General features: G+C 45.4%; 1 protein-coding gene across 2 annotated transcripts in view; it reads left to right on the top strand.

Moving 5' to 3' along the window:
• Nucleotides 1-9,025: 9,025 nt before the first annotated feature.
• The window catches only part of Mgat4d (MGAT4 family, member D), a 36,840-nt gene continuing 24,890 nt past the window's right edge, over nt 9,026-20,975 (top strand). The window contains exons 1-5 of one of the 2 annotated variants that reach the window (NM_001025666.1): nt 9,026-9,193; nt 14,428-14,583; nt 15,567-15,704; nt 18,331-18,464; nt 20,464-20,510. In NM_001025666.1, coding sequence (NP_001020837.1) covers nt 9,100-9,193; nt 14,428-14,583; nt 15,567-15,704; nt 18,331-18,464; nt 20,464-20,510 — 569 coding nt within the window. In that variant the 5' untranslated portion in view covers nt 9,026-9,099. Of the gene's footprint in view, nt 9,194-9,466; nt 9,776-14,427; nt 14,584-15,566; nt 15,705-18,330; nt 18,465-20,463; nt 20,511-20,975 lie in introns of those variants that run through there. The other variant, XM_063277959.1, reaches the window with a different exon arrangement.

The raw sequence follows: 20,975 nt of genomic DNA, 5'->3' as shown, positions 1-20,975 counted from the left end.
CCGGACGGTTTCCCTAGCAACGGCTGCCGGCTGCCACTCCCAGCCCAGCGCCTACGTGGTCCCTATGGAAGCGGCCTGAAACTTTGCTCAGAGCTTTCGGAGACTCCTCCACCGCGGGCGTGACAGCAGCACTTTCCCCTACATTTCCTAATCTGCGAAGTGATTATTTCCCATCTTTATGAGGCACAAAGGAAACTTTGCTCGAAGGAATCTTATGGATGGCGCAAAAGAACTTGCGTGACTAATGTGCATGAGAAGTTGCGACTTTTTCCTCTGAAAAATGAACATGGAACAATTAATTCATCAAACGTTCATTTCTTAACTATCGTTTCTACTGGAGGAATAATGTGTGCACTTTTTTTTTTAGCCCAAATGCTTGAATTACCCTAGATGCCTAGAACAAATGAAACTCAAGACGGATGATCAAAATGTGAATGCTTCACTCCTTCTTTAAAAGGGGAACAAGAATACCCTTGGCAGGGAATAGAGAGGCAAAGATTAAAACAGACACAGAAGGAACACCCATTCAGAGCCTGCCCCACATGTGGCCCATGCATATACAGTCACCCAATTAGACAAGATGGATGAAGCAAAGAAGTGCAGGCCGACAGGAGCCAGATGTAGATCGCTCCTGAGAGACACAGCCAGAATACAGCAAACACAGAGGTGTATGCCAGCAGCAAACCACTGAATTGAGAACAGGACCCCCGTTGAAGGAATCAGAGAAAGAACTGGAAGAGCTTGAAGGGGCTCGAGACCCCATATGTACAACAATGCCGAGCAACCAGAGCTTCCAGGGACTAAGCCACTACCTAAAGACTATACATGGACTGACTCTGGACTCTGACCTCATAGGTAGCAATGAATATCCTAGTAAGAGCACCAGTGGAAGGGGAAGCCCTGGGTCCTGCCAAGACTGAACCCCCAGTGAACTAGTCTATGGGGGGAGGGCGGCAATGGGGGGAGGATGGGGAGGGGAACACCCATAAAGAAGGGGAGGGGGGAGGGGGATGTTTGCCCGGAAACCGGGAAAGGGAATAACATTCGAAATGTATATAAGAAATACTCAAGTTAATTAAAAAAAAACAAAAACAAAAACAAACAAACAAAAAAAACTTAAAAGGCTTGTATGTGCCAGGAGGTCTTTCTACAATGGACTCATACTAAACCAACCGGCAAAAGCATAGTATCAGGTGAAGCAGCCTAACGAAGTTATTAAGGGGATTAGGGGTAGGGGAAAAGCTCATTACATACAGCAGAGTCAGCAAAGTAAGGATAAGCGCTACTGGAGGAGGCGAGGGAATATGCTGTGACAGATTCGGGAGGAAGACTGATCCATGTGACAATAAGTGTAGAGATCTTGGGTTAGGGACCTTTTGAAAATGCTGATGGGACAATAAGGGGATTGGTGGGTTGGCAAAGAAAGAGCCAAGTGGAGAGAAGGCTGAATATAAATACAAAGGATGTTAGAAATAAAATGAAACAAAGGAAATTCCTGTACATGCTAATGCTTGCCTGTAATCCCAGCCGGAGGATGATGTGGACAGGGAGATCTGCAGTTCAAGGCTACTTAAGGTTCTGTCTAAAAATGTAGATAGCTAGATGGATGGAGAGAGAGAGAGAGAGAGAGAGAGAGAGAGAGAGAGAGAGATTGATTCCCCTTGTCAGGACCAACCACTATTAGTTCCTTACACTTCCAGAAATATTCAAGCCAGTGTTTGTCGATGCCCCATCCATCTCCTTGTTAGGTCATATTACGTGAGCAGACAGGCTCTTCCATTTTAAAGGTAGATTCTACTTATGGAAGGACAGAAGAATAAACCACCACCTTTCCCCATAGACGTGAAATGTTTGGCGGAGACCATTTCCGTCCTATCCCCAATCAAGTTCTTGTCCAGCCCTCCTCTAAGAATGGGGTGGGCAGACAGCAGAGACACGTTATCGTCACTCTGGGATTAACAGCCTGTGCAAGATAAAAACTAGTTTAAACAGATTTTACTATTCAGAGACATCTGAACTCTCCGTAGCGCTTTCACAGCTCCTGAAAGTATTCAGCTCCAGCAGGATGGCAAGGCCTGAGGCCTCCAGGCTCTGAGGCTGCAGATCCGGAAGTCTCCAGCAGAGTAGGTGTCAGAAACAGTGGGACTGAGGTTGGAAGCAGCTGCAGAGACGATCCCTTTCTTAGCCAGATTGCGTACTCTTGGAGGAATGAATTGCTCTGCCTCGGCTGCTGGTCATATCCTAGAGGAGACTCAAGGGATCCTCCAAAGAATCCATCCCCTGGGAGTGATGGAGACAACTTTCCTTCTATATGCTCCTGCAGAAAGCTGTTCTGTCTCTCAGCTTCTGAGTGTCCAAACTTATAGGTTACCAAGCAGGCCCTTATTGGCAAATCTTGAAAATGAGTATGCCCCAAAAGTGGAAGAATTAGAATTCAGAATCGGTCAAGGAAGAGTTATCAAATCTAATGGGGGGAGAGATGAGTCCAGAGCCCAGCAAAAGTTCACAGTCAAGTACACAGCCCTCTGTTAGAGTAGGGAAATGAAATCTCTTTCTGGTTCTGGTTGCCTGGATCTTGGCTAGCTTCTTCCCTGAGGAGGCCCTGGCTGCCAGTTTCCTTCTGCCAAGGAATTTTGCTCAGCCGGGTTTTTGTTTCCTTTTGCAGCTGTTATAGTATATATTAATATCTTAAATTCTCCCTATCCCCAGGAAAAGGTGCTTATCACGTGCTCTGTGGCTGGCTTTCTCTGTGGAGCCACCTAAGAAGTAGTGACGTACTGAGATGAGATTCTGCCTCCCAGGGGAAAATGGGGCCTTCTTTATCTGCTCTGTAGGTCTCCTATTAAACCATGTGCTCTTCAGATACATAAAAGAAAACCAAAGACTGCATTATAATAAAGTCTGGTTACTGTGTGTGTGTGTGTGTGTGTGTGTGTGTGTGTGTGTGTGTGTGTGTCTTCCTCAGTTGTTCTTCCATGTTATTTCTTGAGATGAGGTCTCTAACCAAACATGGGATCTTCATATTCCACCCAAGCTGTGGGACTGTAAAGTGCATGCTGATGCACTGGGATTTACATAGTTGTTGGGGTGTAACCTCGGGTATCCCTGCTGACATGAGCACCCATGAGTCATCTTCCCAGCCCTTGATAATTCTTAGTCACACTGCTCTATCTCCATTTCTTAAGATTAAAAAAGCCTCTAAGACTGGATTGGAGAGACTGCTGAAAGGTGAGAGCTGCTTGACCTGACTACTTACCATCTACTCATTGTGGCTCAAGCAGCACCATGCCCTCGTGCATGACTCAGGATGGTCCCATCTCTGGGTATTTATGAGGGGTTGGCCCTAGAACCAAAGTCCACAGACACTCAAGTCTTCGATGTAAAATAGTGTGATGCACAGACACCTGCCACCTGCAGCTTATATTACTGCACCATGAGTGACCTTTACAGATCTCATTACTCCTAGAACGCAAATAGTATATAATTTTTTTTTCTTTTTTTCGGAGCTGGGGACCGAACCCAGGGCCTTGCGCTTACTAGGCAAGCGCTCTACCACCGAGCCAAATCCCCAACCCAGTATATAAATTTTTATACCGAGTTGTTTTAGCCATGCGGCAAAAGTCTATACTGTCCAGGTGTCATCTTCCCAAAGGTTTTCTATCCACATTTCTTTGAAGCCACAGATGCCAAATTCAGAGCAGAGAGGGCCTATTTATTTAGCACAGGCAAGGATTTTACAACTTTAAATTTTTTATTTTATGTGTATTAGTGTTCTGTCTGCATGTCTGTCTGTGAACCACAAGCATGCCTGGTGCCCATAGAAGCCAGAAGAAGGCATCAGATCCCCTGGAACTGGAGTTATAGTTGTGAGCCAATATGTGGTTGTAGGGAATCAAACCCAGGTCCTCTGCAAAAGTAGTCATTGTTCTTAACTTGCAAGCCATTTCTTCAGCTCCAGTAATTTCAATTCATCTCATATAGGTAAAAGGACTTGGAGGAAAGTCGTGGTAAAATGTCCTTCACAGGCTCATGATTCTACAATTCAATCTGAAGACAGCCAGGAGAAGACTGTTTTCCACAGACATGCCTTCTCCACCAAGATGGTCTGTTTCCCCTTGGAACTATAAGCCAGAACAAGCCTTTCTCTTTTCTTTTTTTTTTTCTTTTTTTTTCTTTTTTTTTTCTTTTGGTCAGGTGTTCACTGTAATGTGTACTGTAAATTAAGACAAGAAAATGTAACTTTGTGTGACTAGTCCAAGGTGTATGATATGGTCAATACTGAGCCAGAGAGGATGGAAAGAAACATTTTTCAGTGATTGTATGGACCACAATGACGGTACAAAGTATACTCAAAGCCAGGCAGGACAGAAAAGGGGCAGGATAGCTGTCCACGCATCATGAAGGGCCCTGCACCTTGCCTGGTATGGTGGTTTGAATAGGTTTGGCCCACATAGACTCATGTGTTTGAGTGCTTGGCACATAGAGTGGCACTATTAGGAGGCATGGCCTCGTTGAAAGAAGTGTGTCACTGTGAGGGCAGTGCTCAAGCTCCACCGGATAAAGAATCAGCTGCCTGTAGAAAACTGTCCCTTTCTGCCACCTATGAATCAAGATGTAAACTCTGGGCTCCTCCAGCACCATGCCTGCCTGGATGCCACCATGCTTCCCACCATGAGGATAATGGGCTGAACCTCTGAAACTGTAAGCCAGCCTCAATTAAATGTTTTCTTTACAAGTGTTGCCTTGGTCATGGTGTCCCTTCACAGCAATAAAACCCTAAGACACCTGGGAAGCACGGTAAATCTGGCTGAGGGTGTGAGCACAGAGAGCTGGCCCCACCACTCATGTGCCATGAGGTGGAGTGGGTGTGGGGTGATCCCCTTCCCCAACTCCCCACTCGCCACCTGTGGTAGTTGGGAGAGCTGGCCCTGTCTCTCACTGGTAGGAGAGTGGGCTCTGCATCTGTCCTAGGCAACACAGTGGGGCTGGCCCTGATGGCAAAGGCACGAGTGAGCCAGCCAAGGGTGTGAGAGCAGGAGAGCTGGCCCGGCCCTTCACAGGCTGCAGCACTTGGCAAAGTGGGCCCTGTGCCTCAACTGGGCAACATAGTGGAACTGCCTCTGGTGGTGTAGGTGCAGGTGAGCCAGCCCAAGGGCAGGAGAGGAGAGCTCACCCTGCCTTCTGCTTCATGGGGTGGCCTAGCTGAACACTATGGAGAGTTCTCCTTGGTGGTGCAAATAAGGGAGAGCTGTGTGCTGACCAGCCCACCCACTACCCACATCCAGATCCAGGTCTTTAAGTTGGAGCATGTGAAAGGGCTGATCCTGCTGACCCAAAGCTGCAGATCTCCATGGCACAGAACAATAGGATAACCAGGAAGAATCCCTGTGAGGATCCAATATCGATGGTGTCACAGAAGCCAGAGATCTCAGACCGGACCAATGACTCATTGCAATGAACATTCGCAAGTGAAGATGTGTAGACAGAGGGATACACTGTGGGACATACTACAGCTTACAGCTTCCACCATGAGATGTTTCCTATGCTGTTTAGTTTATTTCTTTGTGTTTTTTTTTGGGGGGGGGGGAGAGGTGGAGGTTGCAAGAGTGGAGGGAACCAGGAAAATTAGTGGGACTGGGGTGTCTGATGTGAAACTCACAAAGAATCAATAAAAAAAATTTTTTAAGAAGAATCTGTTTGACAAGCTATGGAAATGTATACGGTCAGTGATTTAAATGTGTTATAGGAGCCTACAGTTCCAGCACATTCAAAGGATTTTGAAATTTTCTTCACTCATTCAAATGTTTTGGCTGAAACATAATACTGCCACCTTGTGGCAGTCATTGGCATATTTGTGCTTTAAAAGTTCCTCACAGAGAAAACGTTAGCCTGCATGCTATCCAGCCCTCTCACAAGAACATACCCTCTATCTTAAGAGTAGAAAACCATACTACCGGTCCCCAGCTCCGAAAAAAAGAAAAAAGAAAAAAAAGAAAACCATACTACAGTAGGAATTGCCTGTTATGTCACTAGAAACATCAAAAAGATGCTGCTATAAATAGGAAGCTATACCACAAAACCTCCATAATTCATCTCATGAGAGGCGTCTCTGAGGAATTGTGACAGATAAACCAAACAGGTATTCCATCTTTTTTTCAAGGACGAATTCTCACTGGCTTCTGCTGCTCAGCGGTCACGGAACCTGGACCTAAAACCTCAATGCACTTTCCACCAAGACAGAACAAGTGTCTTGGTTTATCCATAAGAATCCTTGCGTTATAGTAATACAAGCATAAAAACCTGCCACCCTTTGCCTGTTGGGTAATTAAAAACCCAGTTGCACATAATGGGCCAAACCCATTGAGAGTGGAGGAATTTCTTACTTCTTTGTCCTGGGCAACCTTTAAACGTTTACAGAGTCGTGGGCTGTAACCAACATTCCGTGTTGACAAGAATATGTAAATCTTGATGAGTGCTCTGAATACCATAGGGCGAGAGGTGTGCTCTTGGGAGACCAGGTAGGGTTTTCAAGGGACCGATACAGGAACTCACACAGATGACCGGGGTGAAAACAAGATTCTTTTGAAAGGTAAACATAATTCCAAACTGATTACCTGGAGACCTCTTAATGTAACTGCCCAGGCAGCTAGTTACTTTTAGTAGATATATTTGACCCTTACCCAAGCCACTAATTCAGTATAGTAAGAACCTGATTAATGTGAACCCTGTGGAGAGCTCCTGTGCACAGAGATCTAAATATAAGTCCCCGTGAACATATGGGATTACTATGTAATCCCCAAGAGGACTCTAGGAAGTTTAACCCTTAGTTCATCTTGAGCTAAAGCCCGAGCTTACAGCACAGTGGAGGTCTTAGAATAGTGTTTTGCGTTACAGCCTGGCTCTCCTGAATACCTTACTACAATGTACTCTCAGGGCCTGTACACAGCCATTCGTTTGCCTTCTCTCAAAACCAGAGAATCCCAGCAAGATGTGTACCTAGGGGATAAGCTGTCCAACTGATGACAGAACACATCACTGGAAACAGAGTATCAGGCTGTGAGAGATGCTGGTTCACCTAGAGGAAAGCACACTTTGCCCACACCTCAGGGCTGGTAAGTGGAAAACATTTTCCCAAGCACTCGTGGGTGCTAGGGGTCAGAGTAAAGCAGGCAATGGTGCTCTGATCAAATTCTCTCTTTCCCACCAGACAAACTTTTTCAGATTGATAGTTCATTTGGGGGACCCAGAAAATTGCTGATCAAGTCACCAGACTATTGAAAATTGTGTGTGTGTGTGTAATGTGATGTGTGTGTGAGGTTTGTGTGTGTGATGTGTGAGGTATGTGTGATGTGTGTGATGCGTATGAGATGTTTGTGTGATGTGCATATGATGTAGTGTGGTGTGTGGGTGTGTGTGATGTGTGAAGTTTGTGTACGTGCGTGTGTGTGATGTATGTGTAAAGTGTGTGTATGTGTGTGTGATGCGTGTGAGGTGTGTGTGTGAGGTGTGTGAGGTGTATGTATGTGATGTGTGTGTGTGAGGTCATGTGTATGTGTGTGATGTGATGTGTAAAGTGTGTGTACGTGTGTGAGGTGTGTGTGTGTGTGTGTGTTAGGGAAATATAACACACATCACTTCCTATCATGTGGCCTGACCAGGAACGACTAACTCACTCCTTCCTGGACCCCACGCATGTGGTTGGAATGTAGCTGTACTCCACTTGATCTTAAGGCCCTCAGCCCTTTCTCCTGAAAACTGAGTAACCCGCGGTAAGCCATGACCTGGGAGCCTGAGCTCATGTCAGACGCTAGCAGTTTGGTGTTGCTCTGTGTTGTAATTTACAATGATGACCAGGAAGACAGGAAGACAGGAAGATGGGAGCTACTAAGCAGGAGTGATAGGCAGATAGTGCTCTAGGAAAACCATCTTATCGGATGAAGTGTGGACAGCTGAGGATGACACCAGTCGGATGTCACCATAGCAACGTGGGTGTCAGAGCAGCTACCGCAGAAGCCGGGGCCTAGAAATATGTCCCTAAGAAGGACTGTAAACATTTTATAATCGTGGGTGTTAACAGCAGTCAGATGGGCCTAAAGCCCTTGATAAAACTGAGGGGCTCTGGCAATATAGAGCTTGAAGGAGAGGCTTAGCCATACTGAGGTGAGACTTGCAAGCAAAAGGCTATGAAAACCAATTAGTTGGTGCTCCAATCAACACAGAGAAGCCGCCATGATGTTCTTCTGATGAAACCTTCCTTCTCTTGGTTTTTTTTTTTTTTTTTTTTTTTTTTGGTTCTTTTTTTCGGAGCTGGGGACCGAACCCAGGGCCTTGCGCTTCCTAGGTAAGTGCTCTACCACTGAGCTAAATCCCCAGCCCTTGGTTCTTTATAGTAAGGACTTTCTCCATTGCTTCAGAGCCTAGCAAGTGGGTTTGTGTGTCTGTCTGTCTCAGCAGGGTTTTCTTGCCTTGCGGCTTCCAAGCATGCTCAGCAAACCCCTGGGAAACGGGGTGGGGGTGGGGACTGGATGAGCAGAAAGGTGAAGTAGCTGTCAGCTATCTTTGCCTCCCTCTCCTAGGCTCTCACCACTCAACTCCTGTCCATTAGTATTCAGCGCCACATTCTCAAGAGGGTGGGTGTCCTAATCTTTTAAAGCTCTCAAAGGGGCCAGAAACTGGGTGCCCTGGCAGGAGAGAGATTGTGCATCACCCAAACACTGCCCCTGAGTCTCCAAGAGAGATCAGAGTGTAAAGGCCAAACGGGAAACACGGATAAAGGAGCTGTGCCATGTGTTTCACACCTTTGAATCAGAATCTGATGAATTCTCGCAGGAAAATAAGCTGACAGCGTCTGGTCAGGGCCAAGCAGCCCAGGGCTTACCCACAGTTTTTCACGTCCTTGCCAGAGGATTGTAAAGCGCGCTCAAGAGGGGACCACGATGTGACTGGGCGAAAGTGCTGGGGACTGTAGCAACGGCCCTATGGGAGGGGGAGCAAGCACGTGGGGTCCAGGACGCAGGCGCTGTGCCTGGACAGCCTAGGTGTGAAGCCTGGAGTTGGCGGTGACACCTGTTCACCTCCACTGGCTCTGACGCCAGCGCAATGAAGACCAAGAACGTTAACTTGCTCTTCGCTCTCGTTGCTGTCCTGCTCTTTGGCTTCTCGTGTTTCTGCATCTCCAGGATGAACCAAACCAGTAAGTGGGAGTGGGGTGCGGGGGGGGCGGTAGTGGAGGAGCGAGGGAAATGGGGGTGCTCTCCGTCCTGCCTCTCCGGAGCCCCATCACCAGTGGGAGGCGTTGTGGCTGTAAGACCCAAGAAAAGGAAACAAGGGAGACCCTGGCAGTCCCCTGCCCCGGGGCAGTGCACACACCCGCGTCTGGTGGCCGTTGGGCTGTAACCGGCCCTCACAGACACTGTGGGATGCGGACACGCGCTGAATCGGCTGGCTGGCCTCGCGCTCTCGGGTCCCTCCAAAACTGCCCCTCTCCTCTCCTGCTCATCCTTCCTCCAGGTCTCGTCCATACATCACAAGAGCTCCAGGACTTTCTTTCTCCTTTCTCAACAGTTTTAAATATTTTCAGAGAATTTGAGAGCACTTACAGAAAGCCAGATCTAGTATCCACTCTTTTCTCCCTATACAAATTAGCTTATGTTTGATTTGGGCACCCAGGAGGCAAAAGCAGGCAGATCTTTGTGAGTTCCAGGCCAGCCAGAGAGCTACATAGTATGACCCTGTCTAAAAAAACAAGAAGGGCAGATAGCCTTTTGGTTTTTCTGTAAGTTCGTGGGATTAATAATAGATTTGTACGAGAATATTTTTTCGAGGAGGAGGAGGAGGAGGAGGAGGAGGAGGAGGAGGAGGAGGAGGAGGAGGAGGAGGAGGAGGAGGAGGAGGCTGCTTCTGTGTTCTTATCTATTTTGTTCCCTGATGTGAACCTAGTGTTCAGAAAAAAATGTATGGCATAGAACAAACACGCCATTTTTTTAAAAATAACTGATCGGGTAAATGAGTGAATGAATCAGTAGCTGTCCTGTTGTAACAGATCAAGAGGACAGGGACAGAAAATCCCCCTTTCCATGGAGTTTCCACAATGCTTATGGGGGGGAAACAAATCTAGCCGAAGCTTAGGACTGCAGCACGAGCTCGAATGTTGGTGGCGACAGAAGGGGACAGTACCCCGGGCTCCAGCTGGACCAAACTTAGGGAGGCGGCACAGGGTAAAATGCCCCATCGTCCAAGGAGGGGAGAAGCTGAAGCCCCTTGGTGGCGCACGGAGGATGAGATCACATGGCAGACGACCTCTGATGGAGAGGCACCACTGTGCCACCTTCGGCAAATACCCTCTGTACCTTTGCGGTGCTTCCCTGCGGATAAACGTGGGAAGAGCTTGGGGTGGGGGCTCCTGGTGGGTTGGTTTCTCTGGGTGATGCTTCTGTGGCAGATACCCAATGTTGGCTCTTTGCTGGGGTTGTTTGTGGCTACATTAGGGTCGTGCTGGGGTCTCCCAGCTTATCATTCCTTCCTTGATGTGGCCAAGGCTGGGGTGAAAGGCTTAAGACACACCTTCCCCAACAACCTCACAAGCAATGGCGGAGGCTCTGTCTGTCTGGCACTGCAGCCCCATGGTCCTGCAGTGTGACCTGCGGCCAGTTAGACCGAGACCCTCACTTTTCCTTTAACCTTAAGTAGTTTCCGTTTACATTTAATGTCTGAAGTCCTGTAGACTACCTCTCTGCCAAGCAGAGCTTGCCGGTTTGGGTGTGGAGGTGTCTGTCATCCATTTTCAGCATCTGAATAGTGACAATGTGAGGTAAGAAACACACACACACACACTCTCTCACACACACACTCACACATACACACACATACTCACACACAGTTACACACTCAACACACACATACATACACACATACTCTCACACTTACACACACACACTCAAACACACACTCACATACTCTCTCACACACTCACACTCACACACTCACACACTCGCATACTCTTACACACACTCACACTCACACACACTCATACACTCACACACACTCACACATACTCTCTCACACACACTCACACACTCTTACACACACACTCACACATACACTCACACATTCTCTCTCTCTCACACACACACACACTCACACACACACACTCACACACACACACTCACACACAGCTGAGACTTACCTAAAAAGGAATAGCTATCCCATCGATTATCCTCGATATTGAAACCTCATCTGGATATAATGGATCCATTGAAACGTAAAATCTCTTTCATTCATTTTCTCCTTTAAAGTGAGGTTATGAGAAAATGTAAACAAACAGACATGGATCTCCCTCTTTTTCCTGTTTGAGACAGTCTTGCTAGAACAGTCTCCTGCTTCTGCCTCCAGGGTGCTGACAGTATGTTCCCACACTTAGTTTTATCCAACTTTTAAAATCTGAGCGTAATTCGTACCCCTGTTACGGAAGTGAGAATCACTGATACTCAGGACCCTAGCAGGAGGCTTTTGCATTTTTAAGTTTATCATTCTAGGTAAGGCATCTACTACTGAGCTGAGGTCCCAGCCCAGGGGCCATTTATTTAACCTTTTGTATTTATCTTTACTGGGGAGGCAGGGAGTGGAGATCAGAGAACTTTTGGGAGTCAGTTCTCTTCCTATGTTGTGTAGGTTTCAGGGGTCAGACTCAGGTCATAAGGCTTGGTGGTAAGGTCTGTTCCTGCCATTCTGCCAGCCCCTTGGAGTGTTTTCTTTTTTAATATTTTTTAATTTGTTTTTAATAGATAGAAATCACTAGCCAGGCATAGGAGTGGATACCTTTAATTGGAGTACTCAGAAGGAAAAGGCAGGCAGATCTCTGTGAGTTAGAGGTTCAAGGCCAGGCTGGTCTACAGAGTTCTGAGACAACCAGGACTACATAGATAGAGTCTGTGTCAACCTCTTCCCCCATCCCCTCAAAAAAAAAAAAAGAAAAAAAAACAAAACAAACAAAAACAAAGACCCAAAAGACACTTAGTCCATTCCATGTATGGACTGGGTTTTGTTTTCACAGTGGCACAGCGATGCTCAAATCAATGCTTATAATCACGTTGATTTTATATCGCATTGTCCACACTCAATGCCTGAGTGAGTGTACAAGCAACTCGAGCATTTGAAACATAGTGGGGACACCTGGTCACACCCCGGAGTCCATGCGAGAAGGGCTGAATCTCATTTATGTCTGGGAACACTTCTGTGTGCCTCTTTCTGTGACTAGAGCTCTCTCGGGAGAAAACTCTCCTTTCGTGTGTGCCAGGTTGGTCCATCGGGGACTGTACCAGGTGGGTTGCGTCACCCGAGAGGTAGCAACCCCAACACAAGATTCGTTAGTGCACAGACAGACCATTATTCAGGAAACCCTGCTCACATACAGAGCACACCGTGGCCACGCCTCAGACCATACCCACAAAATGAGCACTGGAGGTTTATCTGAGGTTCTAGTTCTTTTCACTAAGTCACAATTGACCCTAATGAAAGGGGACAGGGCCTCTGTGAGGGGGAGGGGCTCTGTGATCAGGATGTAAAATGAATGGATGGATGGATGAATAAATGAATGAATATATAAATAAATGGAAAAATAAAAAAAAATAAAAATTCTGTCAATTTTTTAAAAGGTGCTAAAGATCAGTTTTAAACACTTATTAATCCATTTGGTTCATTCATCTGTCTGTGTAAGAGCTGAGGGAGGTCATTGTTTCAGATATAAGGAATTCCGTAAACTCAAACCCCAAGCGTCTTGTTCTCACACTCACAGTCTAAAGAACTCTCCCTACTTGCTGAGCCATCATGCCAATCTTAAGGAGAGAAAGAGAGAGAGAGAGAGAGAGAGAGAGAGAGAGAGAGAGAGAGAGAGAGAGGAGAAGAGGAGAGGGAGGAAGGAAGGAAGGAAGGAAGGAAGGAAGGAAGGAAGGAAGGAAGGAAAAGACAGGAAGAAAGAAAAGACAGAAAGAAAAGGGGGCATTGTTTTCTTTATCACTGAAATCCATATAACAAACCACTCAGTGAATCACCTCCCTGGTGTGTAGTGCTACATGAGGAACAGAGTCACGCACTGTCATCTACACCTGGATCATATATCGGAGACATTAAGCGCTCAGAGATGAGGAACACAGTCACGCACTGTCATCTACACCTGGATCATATATCGGAGACATTAAGCGCTCAGAGATGAGGAACAGAGTCACGCACTGTCATCTACACCTGGATCATATATTGGAGACATTAAGCGCTCAGAGATGAGGAACAGAGTCATGCACTGTCATCTACACCTGGATCGTATATTGGAGACATTAAGCGCTCAGAGATGAGGAACAGAGTCACGCACTGTCATCTACACCTGGATCGTATATTGGAGACATTAAGCGCTCAGCGATGGTTGTTGAAGACAAGGCCTCAGCATGTAGAAACCAGGCTGGCTTGGACTCACCTCACAAAGATCCCCCTGCCTCTGCCTCCCGAGTGCTGAGTTCAGAGGGGTGCACACCATGCCTTGCCCGGTGAAGATGAATAGTTTTTTTTAATAGGGGGAGCCTATATTTTTAACGACACCCCTATTCCTCAGTCCTCCCCATTCCATGCTGCCAACTTCCAACCACAGTAGTGACTCTGTGCTTGTCTGTTTAGTCCTGTGTGTGAATGAGATCTAGAAATGGCCCTCTCTGCACCAGCTGTTGGCCCTCCCCTTTCCCTTCATCTCGGCCATTCATGGAAGCAGGACCATAAGGGACCATCAATTAAAAAAAAAAACAATAAAAAGGCCAATTAACAGTGTGGAAGAAAAGATAAAGAGGTTCCCAAGAGAACCTCTTCTCTAGCTTCACCGGTGGCTCTGAATGCCTTTCAAACTGACCCTCTGACCCGGGGTACGGTCCTCAGCTGATGGCCCAGTGTGAGTCACCCATATTTACAATAGCCCAGAGGGACTGCTACAAAGAGGAAGGGAAATTATTGGTCTGGCCCCGTTTTTAAGCACAGGGTCTAGAAAGAGCACATGCCTGGTCGTGTTGACTCTGCCCTGATGACACCTGGTGTTCTTTTCCCCAAATCTGTACTGATGGCTAGAAATGATCGGAGGAAAAGAAACCGTGATATGAATACCTCAGCTTCATGGTTCTGGCTTAGTTTGATGGCTGTAGCTGTGCTTAGGCACTCCTGCCAAAAGCAACTTAGAGGAGGAAGGCTCTCCTTCAGGTTTGGGTTACAGTCTTATTATTTTAAAAAAGTGCCATATGTGTATAGCCCCACACATAGTGCCAAATACGTACACTGTCATCCATAGGGCCATGTACGTAAAGCCCACATGTCGTGCTATACGCAGCACCTTTGTGGTCTGCAAACATCATTTTACCTGCTACAGGCATAAACTATTTATTTCTGTTCCCTTTGCAGATAATCAGCTAATTAACTGCAGAAACCACGTTTTGGAGTTCAAGGAAACTATGCTACGTTTAAAAAACAAAAGTGAAAATAATCACCAAAATCTAGTGAAAGTCCTCCATCAACTGAAGCATAAAGTGGCCCCAGCGAAGCCGTCAGGAAGCATCCGTGCGTGCTGGTTTTGTCTTTGTGAACACTCATCCATTTACATAAACTTGGATGTGTAGACTTAGTGCATCTGACTCTAGGTCACTTTTCCCCATTAGACAATCGAACTAACACTGGCTGTTTCATTTTGAGACATGCAGAACTCAGGCAAGACACATGGGTGATCGCTTTCCTCATCACCACCGTGATCCTGATTCCCCCATCCTTTCTCTGAATTCTACCCCATGTGTGATCAATTCACCAGAAGCAGCCAGAAGCCCTGGCATCCTCTCTCATCCCTCCCCTTGCGTACCCTCCTGTCAATCATGTCCCATGCATCTGAGGGGCATCCTTCATCTCCTCTGTACCTTTAGTATGAGTCCCCACTTGGTTTATCTTGCCCAAAACTGTAGAAGGGATTGCTTAGGGATGGTGTGAATAGAGCTGCTGAATGCTGGCATTTTTAAAAGTTACAAATTTTAATGAAGGGATCCCCAATCAAAGTAACAAGGATACCAACCACGGCACTTTTTATCCATGCTCCTCTGTCTGGGACTGGCAGTTCGCACGGCTTCTGGTACAGCTCACAGAGCTGGGCCTTATACTCATCAATAACCATTGAGCTATACCAGGAAAGAATTATGATAACAATAATTTGCATATATTTCCTTGAACACTAGGCCTGTGGATGGATTTACTATCCCATACTGTTTTTTGAAAAGCTGTATCAGTGTCTGGGGAGTTGGTTCAGTAGTTCAGAGTGCCTCTTTTCCTCCCAGAGAACCAGAGTTCTCTTCCCAACACTCACCTCAGGAACTGTGACTCCAGCAGGGGATCTTGTCCCCTCTTAAGGCACTAGCAGGTCCTAGCACATGTGTGCATGCTAGGCTGAGAACCCCCACCACCGCCTTACAAATAACACCTTTCAAAATCAAAGATTGCATCTCTGCCAAAGAAATAACATATTCCTGTGAACTCAGGGCCCTCCTTTTTGTCTCTTCCAGTTGAGAAGAAAGTGAACATGTTGGATCAGGATGAAACAGTTTTTAACCAATTTGAAGTCTTAAAGTTCTTCCTTCCTCACCTAAGGACAGCAGGGAACATTTACCCGGATATAGCCATTGGCAGACAGAGAGCAGGCGGTAAGCACAGTTAGAACTGGAAAACTGAATTCAAGTGTTTTGATCTTTGGGGGAATCTATATCTTAAATTTTCAGTTAACATACACAATGATGGGTTTCATTGTAAGATGTGTGTGTGTGTGTCATTGTGTATGTGTGTCATCATATGTGTATGTTTGTGTCACTGTGTATGTATGTCATTGTGTGTGTGTCATTGTGTGTGTGTTTGTGTCATTGGGTATGTGTGTCATCGTATGTGTCATTGTATGTATGTCATCATGTGTGTGTGTCATTGGGTATGTGGGTCATATGTGTCAATGTATGTTTGTCATCATGTGTGTATGTTTGTGTCATTGTGTATGTTTGTGTCATTGTGTATGTGTGTCATTGGGTATGTGTGTCATATGTGTCATTGTATGTGTGTTAGCATGTGTATGTATGTCACGGTGGGTGTGATTGTGTGCGTGTGCATGTGCATGTGCATGTGTCATTGATTGTGTATGTGTGTGTGTCATTTTATGTGTATGTATGTGTGTCATTCGGTATGTGTGTCATTATGCATGTGTGTCATCATATGTGTCATTGTATGTGTGTCACCATGTGTGTGTGTCATTGTGTGTGTATGTGCATGTGCATGTGTCATTGATTGTGTATGTGTGTGTGTCATTTTATGTGTATGTATGTGTGTCATTCGGTATGTGTGTCATCATATGTGTCATTGTATGTGTGTCATCATATGTGTGTGTCATATATGTGTATGTGTCATTGTGTGTGTATGTGTATGTGTCATTGTGTATGTGTGTATGTCATGGTGTGTGATTGTATGTATATGTGTATGTCATTGTGTGTGTGTCATTGTGCATGTATGTGTGTGTCATCATGTGTGTGATCGTGTGTGCATGCATGTGTTTATTATATCGGTCCTCTCACTACCTTCTCCTGTTCATCCCCACCCCACCCCACTTCTCACTGGCTCTCACCTTTCACTTCCTCCAAGAAATCCCTCTAGATTTCACAGTCTAGTTTTTAAGTTTGATGTTGTAAGATGCTGCTGTGCAGACTTCCAGCCATCGGTTATAAAATTTGGAGAAAATAATCCATGTAGTGACCTGAATTCAAGCTCAATTTCATCACAGATGCATGGGAAACCAATTGACATCTGTCAGTACACATGGAGCATCTGCTAAGTGTGTGACCATCGTTTTCTGTTGCTTGGATAAACCTGGTGTTACCTGGAGATCATTCTGGTTTTTTTCTCCCACATTCTCATGACCAATATCAGCAAATTTTTTTGTAGAGAGGAGGGTTGGGGCTATTTATTTATTTATTTATTTATAATTTTAGTCTTCTCTTTTTTAGACTGGGTCTCACTATGTAACCCAGGCCGACCTTGAACTCATAATGCTTTTGCTTCTGTCCCTGCGCCCGGGATTATAGCCATGTATCACTACTCCATGAAGAAAAAGGAGCATTTGCGCTAAGCCTTGAAGTATGTATGAGTTCAGACTTCTCATGACAGACGAAACACAGCTCTGCAGTTAGAAGCTCAGGCATTGGGCCAGGTCCGACGATGTCTGACCTTCCCTAAATCTTGTTTGTCCAGTGAGTGGGTGCCCCAGGGTCAGACTCCTGTGCTGCCTAATTGGACATAGGGCTTTGTTAGAACAGAACCGTGTTCATGTAGGTCTGCCTTGCACTACAGTGCAGAGTGGGGTCACTGTGACAGAAACAGCATGGCCCAACAGCCAAAAACCTGTACTGTCTGACAGAAGAGGTTCGACAATCTCTGGATGAGACCATGCCTTGGGAAAAAGCAGTGCAAGATGGTGGTGCCATGGGACTCCATTTGGCATCTACTACATTCCTACTGTGTCCCCAACCTAAACTCTTGTTTTTGCCTTGTCCTGCCTCATCCCCAGAACCCAGGGCAGTGAGGCCATCTGTCTACCCTGTTTTTCCCTATCCATGAAACTGAGACTGAGAGCGAACAAAGGGATCTTTTGAGTTCACATTGTAAATATCTCTAACTATCAGAACATTTTGAACGTTGTGTGTGGGTGTGTATGAAAACAATAGTTTACAGAAGTTGAAAGACAACAGGAAAAAGTACATAGGAACTATTAGACATTAGGCTGAAGAATAAAGGTAGCCCAAACTAAATAGAAATAAATATAAATGGTGGAGAAACCAGAGCTCAGAAGGCTGGTGTGGCACTTACACACCAGAGTGACCACATCTAGATCACGTGGAGCCCTAAGTGATGCCATTCATGTTTCCCACACAGGCAGTCGGCCTCGTTTCTGCTTAGGCCTCCAGTACCTCTTCAGAAAGCAGAAGGAGAGCCAGCCCTTGTTGGGGCAATGTGTACTGAGTTAGATAGGTAAATGCTGTATTAACACACGGAAATGTTTTATTTTATTTTCACCACAACAAAACGTAAGAAAGAACACTTTGGAGTCTAGTGCACTTATTCACGACCCACTGCAAATGACGGGAAATGAAAACCAGGGCATACAGTAACACTGCGCAGTGTTTTGTAGTACGGCTCCAAACGCTCTTCTTGACAAGGACGAAGTCAACTCACTCACAGGGTAAGTGCGAGCCGATGGCAAACCACAGCTTGTTCCGCATCTGTGCCCGTCTGCAGTCTCTTTTGCACTGGGAATCACCACCATTGACAGAGGGAATCACACCTACCTGAAGCAAACGCTGACTTCTGTTCTCTCCAGAATGACTCCTGAAGAAGAGGAGGACTCCGTGGTGATCGTCTCTGTGGCTGATGTATGTATGGGAAACAATCTCCCTCCTCCCTTCATAACCTCCAAAGTCCCCTCAGTGGTAGCCCCTGTTCCATTAGGAATATTTTTTCTTCATTTAAAGGAAAAAAAAAACCCCACAGATGCCTTTAAGAGAGTCTAGGTTACAACAATTAGTACTCGGTTGGTTCCAGGAACTACATATGGAAACATGAATCTTACGGGAGAGTCATAAGATTGTTGAAACTGAATTGCATTTAACATCAGATGCTTGCGTTCGGCAAGATACAAAAATTATTAAAGATAATTATAAAACCAGTTCAATTGTAACAACACATTTCAAACAGGCTATTAAACCACTACTGATAAAATCTGCCAGGCTCAATAAAGGCTGCTCTGTGAGTCATTAAGTGCCAGTAACGACTGCTAGCCAAAGGCTCCTGGGCTGAGGGGCAGCGGAGAAATCTTTTAGACATTGTGTATAGCCTGCCACTACCTCTGTGAAGCAGGTCTCACCACCTGACTTTATGTATTTTTAAAAGCACCTGCCTCCTTTTCATTTGTTATTTAAAAACAATTTTTAAATTTAAATATATTTTGATGAAATTTTTCCCTCCTCCAAGTCCTTCCAGATCCTCTCCCCTCCCCTACCTACTCCACTTTAAGGTTTTTCTACCCTTAAGGTTTCTACAACAAACCCTCTAGAACTGAAAAAACAAAATTAAACACCACCACCATCACCACTCCTCAACACACACACATATACACATATATACACACACATACATACACGCTCACACACATACATATATACACACATGTGCAGTCACAGTCACACACATACACACATATCTGCATACATACGCATACACAAAGCCTGTTTAGCCCATTATACGTTGGTCAACTACCCCTCCTGAACATGTGAACTGCCCCGGAGTGGTTGACACACACTGTCACTCAACTGGAGAAAACTGATTGTCCTTCTCCCAGCAAGTATAAGTGACAGTTCAGTTGCTGACCTTTCCCCTAGTGGCTAAGTTTCCATCCATCTATTCATTCATTTAAAAATATATATAAGAAAATAAAACATGATAGGATAAAACAAAACATATCACATCAAATTTGGACAAAACAAACCAAGAAAATGAAAACAGCCCAAAAGAAGGCACAAGAATCATAGACCCATGCATTCACACACTCAGGATCCTATAAAAACATTAAATATGTACACAGAGAACCTGGTACAGACCTGGGTCAGCACTATCCCCAACCACTCTTCCCTTTTGAAAATTTGAGCAAAACTATAAAGAATTGTGCATTAGTGCCGTAGACTTTTGGCGAGAGGAGTTGACAGCGTGTATCACATTTTAAAGTTCAATTTCTAGGAACTCGTCCTTAGGATCTCTTAAGTCTGAACACAGTGGCAGTATGGGAACACACAGAGCTAATCAAGAACACACACTGTGCCTGTGTGCTGGTCATCCTCCAAATAACAGCTGTGTGCTGCTTCCTGCCACAGGAGCTCTTTTTTTTTTTTTTTTTTTTTTTCTTTTTTGGTTCTTTGGTTCTTTGGTTCTTGGAGCTGGGGACCGAACCCAGGGCCTTGCGCTTCCTAGGCAAGCGCTGTACCACTGAGCTAAATCCCCAACCCCACAGGAGCTCTTTGGTGCCCCACTCTATCTATAAATTTGGGGTGGTCCTGTTCTTTACACCGCAGGACTTTTGAGGCTGACAGTGGCTAATGTGCTTCCCATGTCTGTGCTCAGAGTGTGGCTTGACTCAGAACAAGTGCCAGACACATTCACTCTGAGGAGTTTCATTTTAGATGTGTGGTTGGTGATATAAGTATGATTAATGTAGTAGCATTCATACTTGGGCACATGGAAACTATGCAGTATGTTCTGTACACAAGTAAGTTTTTAAAATGAATGCATATTAAGCCACGATGACATTTCACACAAATTCCATGGGGCAAAAGTATTCGAGGCATCCTGAGTTTCAGTAATTTCTCTTCTTCTTTTCAGACTGATGAAAATTATTTAAAATCTGTTGTTCACATGGTTAAAACCAGGTAAGAACTTTCTGATAAATTTCACCATCAGCCACTCTTGATTCTTATGTTCGGCTTTTTCCAATTGTATTATTTATTTATTTACTTATTTACTTATCATAGTCTCATGAGTGACTCTGAGGTGGAGATGAGCCTGTGGCCCTTTCTAATCTGTGATAAAGTATAGCACAGAAGACCCACAGACTGCTTATTAGAATTCATATTTTCTTGCTATATCTGACTCCACCTGCATAGGGAGAAAGTCGAGCTGATCTGACAGTAAAAGTAGGCATCCTGGGGCAGATACAACCAGAGAACTCGTGCCAGGCATAGAATCCGCCAGGAAGGCACAGGGGTCCAAAGGGCAATGGGTACGACTTTGGGAACTTTAAGTGCATTTGGAGCACAGATGTCTGAGGTTAAGTAGAAAGGTATCGTAGGCCATGGTGAGATTCTGAACCAAGCTAGGGAATTTGCATTGTCCTG

Source organism: Rattus norvegicus, chromosome 19 (genome assembly GCF_036323735.1).
Source record: "Rattus norvegicus strain BN/NHsdMcwi chromosome 19, GRCr8, whole genome shotgun sequence".
Lineage (NCBI taxonomy): Eukaryota > Metazoa > Chordata > Mammalia > Rodentia > Muridae > Rattus > Rattus norvegicus.
This window is presented reverse-complemented; position numbering and strand designations above follow the sequence as displayed.